This window comes from Bos indicus x Bos taurus, chromosome 11 (genome assembly GCF_003369695.1).
Source record: "Bos indicus x Bos taurus breed Angus x Brahman F1 hybrid chromosome 11, Bos_hybrid_MaternalHap_v2.0, whole genome shotgun sequence".
Lineage (NCBI taxonomy): Eukaryota > Metazoa > Chordata > Mammalia > Artiodactyla > Bovidae > Bos > Bos indicus x Bos taurus.
This window is the reverse complement of record NC_040086.1, coordinates 105,970,768-105,986,490: the sequence shown is the minus strand read 5'-3', so window position 1 is coordinate 105,986,490 and position 15,723 is coordinate 105,970,768. Positions and strand designations below refer to the sequence as shown.

The following is a 15,723-nucleotide window of genomic DNA, read 5'->3' as shown; positions in this document are numbered from 1 at the left end:
ATCAATAGGACATGCTCAGATGTTGACAAACACTACGACACAGCAGGAGACGGTGACCAGCAAGGCCTCCCAGGGGGACAGTGAAGCCAAGCCTGGGTGACAAACACACCGCACAGACAGCACTTCTGCCCCCTCAAGAGACGTGCTCTCAGCCCCTCCTGCCCCACGGGCTCGGCCTCCGCCCGCCAGCCCTGCCACCTCTCCTCTCACCAGCACCGTGTTCCCAGGGACACCACGTCTCTGTCCCTTCCTGTCTGCTCCTCGTCCCAACCACCGCTTCCCAGCTGTAGCCCCCTCACCCCCAAGCTGCTCCTCCAAGCCCCCGCGTGCCCTGCTGGCACGTCTCCCTCCAAACTGAGACGCTTTCCTTCCACCCCCACGACGCTCCATCGCAGGCTTTCTTCCGTCCCAGCCCCTCTTTCTTTCAAAGCAACACTACCAGTCCATCTTGTGGCTGAGTTTCCACCCCTCCTCAGACCCTCAAGTTCTGCTGGCCACATGCCACCCGCCAGCTTCCCCGGGCTCCGGGGCACAGCCAGGCCTCCAGCCATCAAGCAGAAACCCTGGCTGTCATCCTTCACAACGCTGCCCCCTTCCACCTCTATTTTGCCCTCAAATCCTGCAGATTCTGCCTCTAAAATTCCTCTCCAAGCGCTTCACTCCCAAACCTCTCCACTCTGAGCACCCTCCTCCAATCGCCACGACCACCTTCCAAACGGTCTCTCTGTCTCATCTCCATTCTCCCCACCAAAGGGCTCCAGTGCAGTCTGACCGAGACTCACCCCAGCGCTCACAGCCTCTCCAGCTTCTCTGGGTTCTCATGTCGTCCCACTTCTCCACAGAACACACATCGGCCCTGTGTGCCTCTGTGCTTTTCCACCCAACTGCCTTCAGCTGTTCGGAGCCCCAGGTCTATCATGTCGAGACCATCGCAAGCTCTCTCCGCCTGTTGAGAACACTCTCTCCTCCCTCTTCACCTCGACTCTCACCCTTCAGCTTTCAGCCGAGATCTCTCCCTCCCTCCAGGAAGTCTCCCAGACACCAGACCTCCCTGCCCTACCTACCCACACTGTACTCACATGATGGGCACACCAGTCAGTGCTGGAGGCAGGGGCCATACCTGTCTCTACCACCATCTCACTCCCAACCCCTAAAGAATGAGCTCCCCACACTGGCGTGCTGAGCAGAGGAAGGAGCGGAAGGCGGGCGGCCAGAGCTGGTGGACAGACTGCTAGATGACCGAGGGCAGAGGGGCCGGCTGGACATGGGAAAGGGGTGAGTCGGCAGTCCCTCGGACGCTGCTGCTGCACCCCCGTGGTGAGTTCCACGTGGGGTCTGCCTGCACCCCCCGCCTGGCGGGCTCCCCTCTCCTTCCTCGGGCTCCACTCCCACTTCAGCGCCGCAGCGCCCCGTGCACACCTCCAGCCCCCGCTCTGTGCTTCCTCCTAGCCCTTCCCACCATGTAGGGGCTTCTGTGCCCCTCAGTGCCCTGTCTGCTGCCTGCCTCTCCACTGTCCCGTAGCTTAGAGGACAGGCGCTCATCGGTGGCTCATCACTGCGGTTCCCAGCACCTAGAACACTGTCTGCACACCGGTCGAGCTAATGAAGCAGCTGGACTGGCATGTGGATGCGTGACATGTGGGGACCACATGACGTAAACAGAGGGGAGAACACTAGACAGACGTGTGAGTGACTGCGACGCGCGTCCGTGGGCTCCAGGGGAGGGTGTGGATCAGCGTGCGACTGGGTGCGTGTGCGCAGAGGCGACCTACGGCTGCACTGGGGGTTAGAAGCAAGGCCCTGGGATGCCTGTCTGGGGTAAACCCCAGCTCGGCACTGAGACGGATGGGCGATACGTCTGGACGCCAGCCTTCCCTGTGGCTCCATGTCCTCATCCGCAAAGTGAGGCAACAGCAGAACGTGCTCTGTGGGAAGCTGTGATGACCTATGAAGACGCTAACACACGCAATGGCTGGGTCACGTCTAGCACGCCTGCTGTCACAGGCACATGGCTCGCAGGCCGTGGATAGGAGACAGCGCAGGACCTGGGCTGGTGGCAAGACTCACAGGTTGGTGGGGCTCAAGCAGAACATGGAGCTGTACGGGACAATGGGTCGGGGGCCACTCCTCATCACGTCATCAGCTTCCACCTCCTTCTTTCCTTCTGCTTGGCTTTCCAGGTCCACGTTACCACCTACAAGCACAAAGCCACCAAGTTAGGGGTGCAACTCATAAACTCACACCATGCAGGCCACCCCTGAGCAACACCCTCCAAGCTCCAGCCCCACAGGCTCATGGACCCATCCAGGGAAGGGCATGAGGCCAAGAACACAGCTTCACATGAGGCCCCGTCTGATCACAGCCAGATTGCCACTGAGGTGGGTAATGGCCAGGCTGAGCCAGCTCTGAGGATCTGGCTGTCTGCTGCAAAGACCCAGAGACCCTTCCTCACCTCTCCCTCCACCAGGGTCTCTGGGGAGCAGCACCAAGCCTGGTGGGCATCCCTGGCTGTGGACACCTCTGCCTCCCTGTGTGTGTGAGTGCTCAGTCGTGTCCGACTCTTTGCAACCCCATGGACTGTAAACCTGACAGGCCCCTCTGTCCATCGGATTTCCTAGGCAAGAATACAGGAGTGGGTTGCCATTTCCTATCCTAGGGGACCTTCCCAATCCAGGGATTAAACTCCAGTCTCTTGTGTCTCCTGCATTTAGTAGGCGGATCCTTTACCACTGCGCCACCTGGGGAGCCCTCTGCCTTACCAATATACACTTAACAAAGATTTTTTTTCTGCTTAAAAGAATGGAACAAAGATGCCAGAGCCTGGATGGAAATACTTCTCCTGAAATAAATTTACTATAACAACAACAGAACTCATCAATAAATCAAAACCAGGAAATAATAATAAATTATATTAATAAATAATATATATATAATATATAAAAATATATAATAATAGTAATATAAAAATAATAATATATATAAGTAATAAATGATAAATCAAGGAAATAATAAAGTAATAAGTAATAAATAATAAATCAGGAAAACAAGGAGAGGATCAAAACAAGAGCTACAACCAAGGAGATTCATTGTTGGAAACAGTTTATTTAAAAAAGAGACCTGACAGAAACAAAAACTTCACTGAAACAGAACACAATCAAGCCAGATGACCAGATATGGGTCGCTGGAGCGGGGGATGAAGAAAGGAGCAGGATGTTCACTGAAAACAACCATGTGCTGGCTGGCCCGGGTGCTTCACCCTCACGACAGCACTTACTGGCGTGTGTTAGTACCTCCAGGTTTCAGATTAAGAAACAGGCTGAACTGAAGAATCACCCGCTGGGGACAAGACCGAGCAAAGCTGGGTTGGGCAGGGAAAGTGAGGCACCACAATAAACTGCTCCCTCCAGGGGGCTGAAGGAGTGCAGTGGCAGTGCCCCGGGCTTCTGGGAAAGCACAGGTAAGTCGTCTCTGGCAAGAACATCCCCCATCTGCCCGCAGAATCCCCACTGACCGAGGTAACTGTTGCCAGCTTGAAGAGAACGCAAGCCTAATGTCCCAAGGCGTCCACCATGTAGAAAGAATTTCTGTGCTAGAGCTATGTAACCATCCTCGAGAGAACTGAAAAAGCAGCCAAACAATTCTTTTTCTATAGGGCTTAATTATCTCATAAAGCCTGACTCAGAAAGGGTGCATTATGGTCAATTATATATGAACTCATATCAACAAACACAAAAAGAAGGGAGGTACGTGAAAGACAGCAGAAGCTAGTAATAGATGTATAATTCCCAAGGGACTTCAGATATATGCGCCTTTAGATGAGGACTGTAAAAGAACTAAAGAACTGAATATAAATATGCAAAGAAATTTAAAAAATGAGTCTTTAAAAAGTGAACAAGCAATAGAAGCCTATAAAAGTGGCCCAGCATTTCCATGGCCTATGACAGAGAGGCTTATTACAAAGGACTCAACCTCCTACTATAGACAATCATAAAAGCAGAACAAAAACATGTAACTGCTTAAAGAACCTGAGAAGCAACAGTCCTTGGGAGATACCTGTGCCTGGGGGCCGCTTTCCCATTTGTAGAAGCAGAAAGCAGCACCCCTACTGGGAGGAGTGATGAAAGACTGGAGGTGAGGATGATGGACTGTCTGGGAATAAGGGGCAAAATCCCAGAGGGGAGAAAAGGACAGAAAAGCGAGGCCCCCCCTCAGTCCCCACAACTCCCCTCCGGTCTCTGCTGTACTGGTGTAAGGCAAGGCTGGTCTCTACTGGGAGCAAAGGGTCTCAAGGCAGAGGCAGGGCTGAAGGCTTGATACTGGGAACAAATGCAAACAGATTCAACTGTGCTATCATTTTGCATTCAGATTATTCTTGTTTTTATTAGTGTTCTGGTTAAAGAGTTGCCATACCTTGAATTATTTAATAAGGCCTATTATTTTCAACACATGGCATTTTTAGAAATGCATGTATAATGTTATAGCAGGAAGGTCTATACTTTAGGAAGATAGAAAATGATATTAAAGGAAAGTCTGTAACGTAAGAAATCAGTAAATCTAAACACAGTCTCTATAAAGTTGTTGGGAAGGAAGAAAATTTTATTCTACATTCCTAGGTTCTTCTGACTGGCCTAAGAATTAAATTGACATGAGATTAGTAATATGAAAAAATATAGCAACCACACATCTGTGAGAGGTTCAGACAGAAAGGTAGAATGAGGTGCATATATATATCACCCTGAGCTAAACAATGGGGGCCTCTAAGGAGGCAACATAAAACAGAGCAGATTTTTGGTTATTAAAATAGGTGCTTGCCCTTCCAAAGAGATGGGGCCACTTAGATAACACGTATCTCTGGTAATAACTCTTTCTTGGGAAAAATCCCCAATCTAAATTTTTCTAGGTGGTTAAGGCAAGAACAGTTGTTTCTCTTGAACCCACAGGGTCTTGGTTGCCTTTAGCTCAAAAATAATTCTCATGCACACATTTGGGGGAGGCTTGTCCAGAACCCCTACAAAGTCCAAAGAATAATAAAATCTATTTTGTGGGAAAAGAAGGACTAAAATGATGGATGCTAATGAGGAAGTTGGGAAAAATGTGATTGCAGTTGCTATTCTAAGGCCTTAGACCTTAATTTAAAAATAACTATAGATTTTGTTATGCAAGCATGATATAACTAAAGGATAACTGCTAAAAACAGAAAAAGAATTCATAGTTTATAAACTATGAGAGGGGAAATGTCACACAAAAGCAATTATTCAATACTAAAAAGGAAGGAGAAGGAAGAAAAACAGGAAAAATTGGAACAAACATCGCAGGTCCAAGTAAATTAATAATCACAATATATACAAGCAGATGGAACCTGGCTACTGACTGACAGAGATTATCCAGGTGACATGTTTAGAAATACAGTTATATGTAGTTTCCAAGAGACGGGCCCAAAATACGAGGCCACATAAAGTCTAGAAGTCAAAAGATGAGAAAAGAAACACTTGGCAAATGTTCATTAAAAAAAAAAAAACTCAGGCATATTCACATCAGAAAAATACGATATAAGAAGAAAATCATTAGAGGGTCACCACAAGATGACAAAAAGTTCAGCTCCAGTGTTGTTGTTCAGTCACTCAGTCCTGGCTGACTCTTTGCAACCCCAGGGACTGTAGCCCACCAGGCTCCTCTGTCCATGGGATTCAGCAGGCAAGAATACTGGAGTGGGTGGCCATGCCCTCCTCCAGGGGGCCATCCCGATGCAGGGGCTGAACCTGCACCTCCACATCTCCTGCGTTGCTGGCAGATGCTTTACCATCTGAGCCACCAGGGAAGCCCATGCATTCCTCGTGCGTGCGTCATGCTCAGCTGCTTCAGTCGTGTCCAACTCTTCATGACCCTATGGACGGTAGCCCGCCAGGCTCCTCTGTCCATGGGACTCTCCAGGCAAGAATACTGGAGTGGGTTGCCATGCCCTCCTCCAGGGGATCTTCCTGACCCAGGGATTGAACCAACGTCTCCTGTGGCTCCTGCATTGCAGGCAGATTCTTTACCGCTGAGCCACCAGGGAAGCCCCATATTCTTCTTAAGCATACATAAAACATTTACAAAAGTTGACCACATGCTAAACCATAAAGCAGTCACCTCTTGTATCAAAGATGACCCTACATGAACATCGTCATCTCCAATCACAGTACAATTAGGTTTCAATTTAAGGTAATGGTCAGAAACCAACGATTCAGAGTTAAATTTTACAATTGGAAGGTGAAAAGTATACTTTAGTTAAGTCAAAAAATATATATCATAGGCAGTATAAATGTGTCTACATAGAAAACAGCAGAAAAATTATTTGGAATAAGAGAGTGTTTGGCAACTCTGGGTGGACACAAAATCAATGGGCAAAAACTGCTTGCATTTCTATATGGTAGGAGCAAAAAAAAACAAAAATTTTTTTAAACAATACTATTTTAAAAAACCAAATAAGTAAAAAGACAAAAAGAAGGAACTTAGGGGCAGGGAAACTCCTGTGTATGGTACTGTAATGACACAGTTATATATTTGTCCAACATCATTAGAATATATACCAGCAAGCGTGAGACCTGCTGTAAACTATGGATTTGGGATGAAAAGGATGTGCTGCTAGGGGCTCACTGACTGTAACAAGTGTACCACCAGGAGAGGAATACTGACCATGGGGAAGGCTGTGTGTGTAGGGGTAGACAGGATACAGCAAATCTCTATACTTTCTACTTAATTTTTACCTTGAAACTAAAACTGCTCAAAAAAAACACCAATTTTTCAGGGTAACACAAAAGAGATACAAATGTAAAGTCTAAGTGGGTAGGTAAAAACCCTGTGATCTTACATTTGAATTACAAATGTCAAAAGACTACATGGTATATTCTTCTCCCTTAAAAAGGAAAAAAAAGTCCCCAAGAGCCTGAAAGCAGTAAAAACTCAGCAGCAAAGACCACATGGGTAAATAATACCGTTTCTTATCAAAGGAACCGCAGCACCTCAGATCAGCATCTACAGAAGCAGACCATGAAATGAGGGTCCATGTGCAAGAGACTGAGGACAGAGTCCCAAAAAGAACTAGATGGGAGCAAGAAAGAGCAGGGCAGAGAAGATCAAGTGAGGGCGCAGTTTCAGATAAAGCCCTGCCACAGCATCAGCTGCTGCTTCGGGGACCCTGGGGTCTGAACTAAGCTTCAGAGTTGTCAGACCTGAAGCCAGACGGCTGGGTTTTCATCCGCCCACACCCCTTCCCTAGTGAGGGCCACCCGGGGTCGCCAACCCTCAGAGAAGTGCTCCCTCCCGCCCACCTCTAGTGGTCCAGGGCAGCCCTCCAAAGAGGAGCTGAAGGTGAGGCCACTGGAGGCGGAATTACCCGAAGGCAGGGAAGGGAGGTCTGGAGAAGCAGCAGGTGTCCAGGACACAGCCCTCCGTGGAGAAATAGCCAATTCCACGTTTGGGCAAGAAAGGAACACAACGACCCTGGAATGAGTTGTAACAGATGAAAACAGAAAGCTGTCAAAGACCACAATAGGCTGTGAGAAAGTAAAAAAGCCAACTTTAAAAAAAAAAAAAAGTAAAAAAAATTTTAAATACATAAATAAAAATTAAAAAGCCAACTTTAAGGGGCATGCCCTGTCCAGAGATGGGACAATTTGAGCATCAGAACTAACAGTGAGTCCAAAGGACCTAAACATATCAAACATGTTAAAATCTAATGATTCATAAGGATAATTTTGTTAAAGCTCTCAATGACTGTATTTGGAGTTCCTAGGAACCAACTTGCTATTTTGAAAATTTATACATAAAGGTGCAGAATGAAGCATGTATCTTGCTATATACAAATACAAGCTGTATTTCAGGGTAACCAAAAAGTTGATGAAGAAAGTTCTTTCTTACAGAAAAAGTTGGAATAGTTGGAATAGAAAAAGTTGGAATAATTCAGAAAGCATGATGGAATTATAATTCACAACTGCACAATACCAAATAAAATCACAAATCTGTTGACAATCATCAATGCCTACCAGTTCACTCGGGGAAAAGCTGGTGGAGAAACTTACCCTGGGTGGGTCGGGCAATATCCACGGATCAATCTTAACGCTGCCCAAAGGAAAGCAGCAGATGCCATGTGGCTCCTGATGGAACGTGAGAGGAAGCACACAACCACCTATGAAGCTTCCCTAGAGTTTTTACTCTGATCAGAATCAAGGTGTGCGGTTCACAGACAAGGGTGATTTCGCCTCCTAAGGAATACCTGGCAAAGTCTAGAGACTGTTTTTTGTTTTTTTTGGTTTTTTTGGTTGTCATAACTACAGTATGCTACTGAGATCTGGAAGGGAAAGGTCAGGGATGCAGCTGAATATCTTAAAACGCACAAGACAGCCACCACCAACAAATGTCAATAGTGCCAAGTTCAGAAGGCCTGTTTTAGATCTAATTACCAGATGACAGGAATGCTAAGGATAGAAAAATGTGCTACAGGACACCATGAGGCAATCAACCAAATCCAGAATACTTAACAGGGTAAATTCTACAGTATTTCAACAGATAAATGGCATGCATAAAATAATCACAGAGTAAAACAGACATAGACAGATTAAGCTAGGTCAAATCCTGTTTGGATCCTGATTCAAACATACCAGCTGTAAAAAGCTGTTTTTCAGATAACTGGTAAAATTTGAACTCAAGAAATCTGTGCAGGTCAAGAAGCATCCATCAATTAGAACAGGACATGGAATAACAGACTGGTTCCAAATTGGCAAAGGAGTATGTCAAAGCTGTATGTTGTCACCCTGTTTATTTAACTTATATGCATAGTACATCATGTGAAATGCCAGGCTGGAAGAAACACAAGCTGGAATCAAGATTGCCAGGAGAAATATCAATAAACTCAGATATCCAGGTGACACCACCCTTATGGCAGAAAGCAAAGAGGAACTGAAGAGCCTCCTGATGAAAGTGAAAGAGGAGACTGAAAAAGCTGGCTTGAAACTCAACATTCAAAAAACAAAGATCATGACATCTGTTTCCCCATCTGTTTGCCATCCCTTCATGGCAAACAGATGGGGAAACAATGGAAACAGTGATAGACTATTTCTTGGGCTCCAAAATCACTGCAGATGGTAACTACAGCCATGAAATTGAAAGATGCTTGCTCCTTGGAAGAAAAACTATGACCAGCCTAGACAGCATATTAAAAAGCAGAGACATTACTTTGTCAAAAAAGGTCAAAGCTAGTCAAAGCTATGGTTCTTCCAGTAGTCATGTATGGATGTGAGAGTTGGACCATAAAGAAAGCTGAGCACTGAAGAACTGATGCTTTTGAAATATGGTGTTGGAGAAGACTCTTGAGAGTCCCTTGGACTGCAAGGAAATCAAACCAGTCAATCCTAAAGGTAATCAGTTCTGAATATTCATTGGAAGGACTGATGCTGAAGCTGAAACTCCAATACTTTGGCCGCCTGATGCAAAGAACTGACTCAATGGAAAAGACTCTGACGCTGGGAAAGATTGAAGGCAGGAGGAGAAGGGGACGACAGAGGATGAGATGGTTGGATGGCATCACTGACTCAACGGACATGAGTCTGAGCAAGGTCTGGGAGCAAGCTCCCTGATGGACAGGGAAGCCTGGCGTGCTGCAGTCCATGGGGTCACAAAGAGTCAAACACGACTGAACTGAAAAAATTATTATCAACCTTGTAGGTGTAACAGTGCTATTGTGATTGTTAAATCCTTAATTATTAGAGATGCTTCCAGACACAGTTAAACCTAAAGTGATTAAAAGAAAGAAAGGAGCCACAGAAGTGAAACACAGTTGGCAAAAACGCGGATTATCACTTTGAGGGTGAGCGACAGCAACTGGGGCTTCACTATACTTGTGTCTCTACTTTCAGTGTTTTAACTTTCCATAATAAAAAGGTTTTTATGTAAGCAGCCAAAGAGAGAAGACAGGCACACAAAGGAACAACTTGGACTAATGATTAACTTCTCAACAGAAAACAGCAGGAAGCAGGAGACAGTGGAACAGTCTCAAAAGGCTGAGAGGAAATAACGAACCACCTAGAATTTCACACAAATTGAAACTACTTTTACAAACAATTTGGAAAGATGTTTCAGGCAAACCGAGAGAAAAATTGAGAGAGGAGTATGACAAGGCTATATATTATCACCCTGCTTCTTTAGCTTATATGTAGAGTTCGTTATTGTTTAGTTGCTCAGTCACGTCTAGCCCTTGGAGACCCCATGGACTGCAGCACACCAGGCTTCCCTGTCCTTCACTATCTCCCAGAGTTTGCTCAAACTCATGTCTATTGAGTCAACAATGCCATCTAACCATCTCATCCTCTGTTGCCCGCTTCTCCTCCTGCCCTCAATCTTTTCAAGCATCAGGGTCTTCTCCAATGAGTAGGCTTTTCACATCAGGTGACCAAAGTACTGGAGCTTCAGCTCCAGCATCAGTCCTTCCAATGAATATTCAGGGTGGATTTCCTTTAAGACTGACTGGTTTGAATACATCATGCAAAACGCTGGGCTGGATGAACCACAAGCTGGAATCAAGACTGCCCAGAGAAGTTATCGATAATCTCAGATATGCAGATGATACCACTCTAAAGGCAGAAAGCAAAGAGGAACTAAAGAGCCTCTTGATGAGGGTAAAAGAAGAGAGTGAAAAAGCTGGCTTAAAACTCAACATTCAAAAAACTAAGATCACGGCATCTGGTCCCTTCACTTCATGGCAAATAGAATGGGGGGAGGAGTGGAAGCAGTAACAGATTTTATTTTCTTAGTCTCCAAAATCACTGTGGACAGTGGCCACAGTCATGAAATTAAAAGACACTTACTCCTTGGAAGGAAAGCTATGACAAATCTAGACAGCATATTAAAAAGCAAAGACATCACTTTGCTGACAAAGGTCCATACAGTCAAAGCTATGATTTTTCCAGTAGTCAGGTATGGATGTGAAAGAAGGCTGAGCACCAAAGAACTGATACTTTCAAATTGTGGTGCTGGAGAAGACTCTTGAGAGTCCCTTGGACTACAAGGAGATTGAACCAGTCAATCTTAAAGGAAATCAACCCTGAATATTCATTGGAAGGACTGATGCTGAGGCTGAAGCTAAAATACTCTGGCCACCTGATGCAAACAGCCGATTCATTGGAAAAGACCCTGACGGTGGGACAGATTGAGAGCAGGAAGAAAAGGGAGCAACAGAAGACGAGATGGTTGGATGACATTATTGACTCAATGGACCTGAGTCTGAGCAAACTCCAGGAGATAGTGAAGGACAAGGAAGCCTGGTGTGCGGCAGTCCATGGGGTCACAAAAAGTCGGACACAACTGAGCAACGGAACAGCAACAAGCACCACCATCCAAGGGCTCAGCTGCTCAGTTGTGTCTGACTCTCTGCAGCCCCATGGAGTGTGACCTGCTAGGCTCCTTTGCCCACGGGATTTTCCAGGCAAGAATACTGAACAGAATTGCTTTTTCCTACTCCAGGGGATCCTCCTGACCCAGGGATTGAACCTGCATTTCTTACACTGGCAGGCAGATTCTTTCCCACTGGTGGCACCTGGGAAGCCCTTCACTGCCATGAGACCTTAGCAAAAATATCAGAAAAAAATGTTCTTCATGCAGAAGGAAAAAAAAAGCCAAATGGATGACCTCAAATGCAAAGAGTGATAAAATACAAGAAAAAATAACGAAATTAACAGAAAAGTGTTAAAGAAATCTCTGCTACTTATAAATTCAAAACTGTACTTATAAATAACTAATGAATCAAACCATAATGAAACTTGGAAAAGATTTAGAAGTAAAAAATATGATGTTTCATAACTTGTAAAATAAAATTAAAGTAATTCTTAGAGTGATAGTTAAAGCCTTAAACACCCTAGCAAAGTAGAAAAGCTTGTGTCACAGCTGAGTATTCAACTAATAAGTGGGCAAAGAGATTACAATAAAGACAAATAAAGCAGAAAAAAAGAAATAATAAATAAGAACATAAATTAATGACACAGAAAAGATACGATAAAAAGGCTAAGAACGCCAAAGTTGAGACTTTAGTACCCTATTAAAATTGACAACCTCTAGGGGGGAAAAAAAAGAGTTTATCAAGAGAAGGAGAGAAACAGTGGAGAAAGAAGGGAAGAAGGGAATGAAGGATAGAAAGAAGAAATGAAGAAAGAAAATTAGAAATGTAAAGTGGCCATAACTACAAATCCAGCAGAAACTAAAAGAGGCCGGTTCCTGCTGACACCGGCACAGCCACACTCGAATTTACGTCTCTCCCTACGTGCTCCGTAACCCACATGGTTGATAGGCAGGTGATGAAATCATCCACGGTGCGTGCCTCCAGCACACAGGAAATAAGGGAACTACAAACCTGAATTTACATGTCGGTGGGAAAGCAAACTTCGCCCTGAGGAATCAGGCAGGGAGTGTGTGGAGAAGGGGGAGCGAGGTGGGTCCTAGTGATGCTGAACACAGAAACATCGACTTGTTCACCCACAGGAAAAAAGGCAGGGAAACACTGAGAACAGGTGTGAGACCCGCCAGCTCAGGGTGCTGCTTCTGGGGACGTGAAAGGAAGGGCCTGGAAGTGCCCAGCACTGTAGGCAGTAACCTTGAGAAGACAACGAGAGATGCGAGTTCAGTGGCTCAGCGACGGAAGGAGAGAAGAAACAAGTGTCCAAGATCCAGGGCCCTCCAGACACCCCCCACTGGGCACCACTGAAAAAGAAAACGGGCTTCATTGTACTGACATAAGAACGTGTTCTTGACCTAGAAACCAACTAAGCTGCCTAAACCTCTCCCCTACTCTTCCCAAAATCACATGTAATTTTTGGTCCAAGAAATTGTAACATGCTGCTAAGTCGCTTCAGTCGTGTCCGACTCTGTGCGACCCCACAGACGGCAGCCCACCAGGCTCCGCCATCCCTGGGATTCTCCAGGCAAGAACACTGGAGTGGGTTGCCATTTCCTTCTCCAACACACTTCCTCATTATCAGAAAAATGAACCCAACATCCATACAAAGCTTCTACATAAGAACACAGAAAACAAGGATGAAAACCCTTCAGGTAATAAAGATACTCCACAAAAAACAACCACACAGCAGACAAAAACCTTCCAACATGAACTAAACATAACTAAACAAGCAGTTGTTGATAAGAAGAAACACCACAAATCAAATTCAAAAGCTGAAAACAAAAATGTGTGGACAGTTAGATGATATGAGATGAGAGCTAAGGAAACTTAGGAGACAAGTTGAAAAAGGAGACAAAATCATCTGAGAAATAAAGTTACAGAGAAAAAACAAAATCATCTCAGAAAGTATGAGGAGACAACAGGTAAGTCCAAGGGAAAATACACAGGACTGAAATCATAGCAAGGGAAAAGGAATTTCAGAGTGAAATGAGCCAAGAGAAAACATATGAAATAAGGAGTGAGTTTTCAGATGGGTAAAGAGAAATTCATACAGCAGAGAGGCAAAGGAGAGCCAACATTTAAATAACTGGAATGTATGAAAAGCAAAAATAAAACAATGTAATGTAACTAACATTTAACACTGTAATCCCAGAAAGTTTTCCTGGAATGAAATAACATCTGTCAATTGATTTTTGACAAACGTACCAAAGTAATTCTATTGAAGAGGGCTGCCTTTCCAACAAATGGTAGGAGGACAAGTGGACATCAGTGGTGGTGCGGGCTGGGGTAGTAAGAACCACAACCCTTTCTTACCTCATGCCATACATAAAGATTAACTCAAAGACCTCAGCTTTCAGAAAGATGGAATAGAAGTACCTTCTTTCATTCATCCTCTGAGGACAACTAAAAACCCTGGACATCATATATAAGGCAAACCTAGAAGATTTGTCTAGGTTTCAATCAAAAAATCACTTGTCATACCAGGAAAATCTCAATTTGAACGAGAAAAGATAATCAATAAACACCAAGATAACACAGATGTTAAAGCATCCATCATAAAAATGCTTTGACAGATGTAAAAACACACTCAAAACAAGTGAGGGAAAAACCTCAGGAAAGAAACAGAAGATATACAGAACCAAACACAAATTTTGGAAGTGAAAAATTCAGTAACTGAAAGTAGAAACTTAACAGACGGGCTCAACGGCAGAATGGAGGGCACAAACGAAAGAACTAGGGAACTGGAGGACAGACAATAAAGTTACTCAGTCTGAACAACAGAGAGAAACCAGACGGAAAAAAGTAAGCAGTCCCAGGGGCCTTCGGGACTGTAACAAAAGATCTACCATTCGTGTCAACAGAGTCCTGGAAAGAAAGGAGAAGGAGGGCAGAGCTGAAGACGTATTCAAAGACATATGGATGAAAAATTTCCAAAACTGGCAAAAAGACAAAAATCTACAAATTTAAGAAGCTGAGTGAATCCCAAACAGGATAAACCTAAAGAAATTCATGCCAAAATACATCATAATCAAACTTCTGAAATATAAAGAAAAAAAAATCTTGAAAGCAGCGAGAGAGAAACAACATCTTACCTATAGGAAGAAAACAATTCGAATGACACTGGATTTCTCATCAGAAACCATGGAGGTCAGAAGCATGAGGCACACGTTTTTTCAAGTGCTGAAAAAAAAGAACTGTCAACCCAGAATTCTATACCCAGTGAAAATATCCTTCAGGAATGAAAGGAAAATCAAGACATTCTCAGATGAAGGAAAACTAAGAGAATTTTCACCTGTAGAACTACCCTAAAAGAATGGCTAAGGAAGGTCCTCCAAACAGAAAGTAAGCTATGAAAGAAGAAATATTGGAATATCAGGAAGGAAGAAATAAAGAACAATAGGAAGAGTAAAAATACAGCACACTTTCCTTTTCCTCTTGAGTTCTCTAAATTACATTTGACAGTGAAGCAAAAATTATAACATACATTGATGTACTTAAATACATGTGTAATTATACACGGGGAGGAAAAAGAGAGGCAAAATGTCTATACTTCATTCCGACTGATAGAAGGACAACCCTGGTATATCGAGACATACGTAATCGGAGAAGGCGATGGCACCCCACTCCAGTACTCTTGCCTGGAAAATCCCATGGATGGAGGAGCCTGGTGGGCTGCAGTCCATGGGGTCGCACAGAGTCGGACACGACTGAAGTGACTTAGCAGCAGCAGCATACATATGTAATACTTAGAAGAACCATCAAAAAACCAATACAAAGAGACACACTCAAAAATACTATAGATGAATCAAAATGGAATTCTAAAATATACACAAGTAACTCACATGAATGCAGGAGAAAGAAACCAGAGAAATAAAAAATAGAAAAAATAAACAGTATGCAACAGTACATATAAGCGATAATATATATAATTATATTAAACATAAACTGTCTGAATATGCTTCCCCCAAACAAAGAACGGACAGAGTGGATGAAAAATACGACCCAACAATATGCTGTCTACACGAAACTAACTTAAAATATAAATATATAGCTAGGTTAAAAGTAAAAAGATGAAAAAGATATATATCTTAAGTGGAAATATTAAATTAAAAAACAAGAGTGGGTATATTTATATCAGATAAAGTAGATATCAAAGCAAAGAAATTTATCAGGTACAGAGAGACATATTACACAATGATAAAAGGGTCAAGATTTTCAAGAAGACGAAATTCTAAATGTGTATGTACTCAACAACAGAGCTGGAAAATACATGAAGCAAAAACTGACAAAACCAAACAGAG

At 44.0% G+C, this 15,723-nt stretch overlaps 1 protein-coding gene across 10 annotated transcripts in view; it reads right to left on the bottom strand.

The window, feature by feature from the left end:
* Window positions 1-15,723, bottom strand: part of CACNA1B (calcium voltage-gated channel subunit alpha1 B) — a 212,391-nt gene that overhangs the window by 56,859 nt on the left and 139,809 nt on the right. For all 10 annotated transcript variants that reach the window (XM_027557028.1, XM_027557030.1, XM_027557031.1 and 7 more), the window contains one exon: window positions 2,068-2,194. In XM_027557028.1, the coding sequence (XP_027412829.1) occupies window positions 2,068-2,194 (127 nt within the window). The remainder of the gene's footprint in view (window positions 1-2,067; window positions 2,195-15,723) is intronic.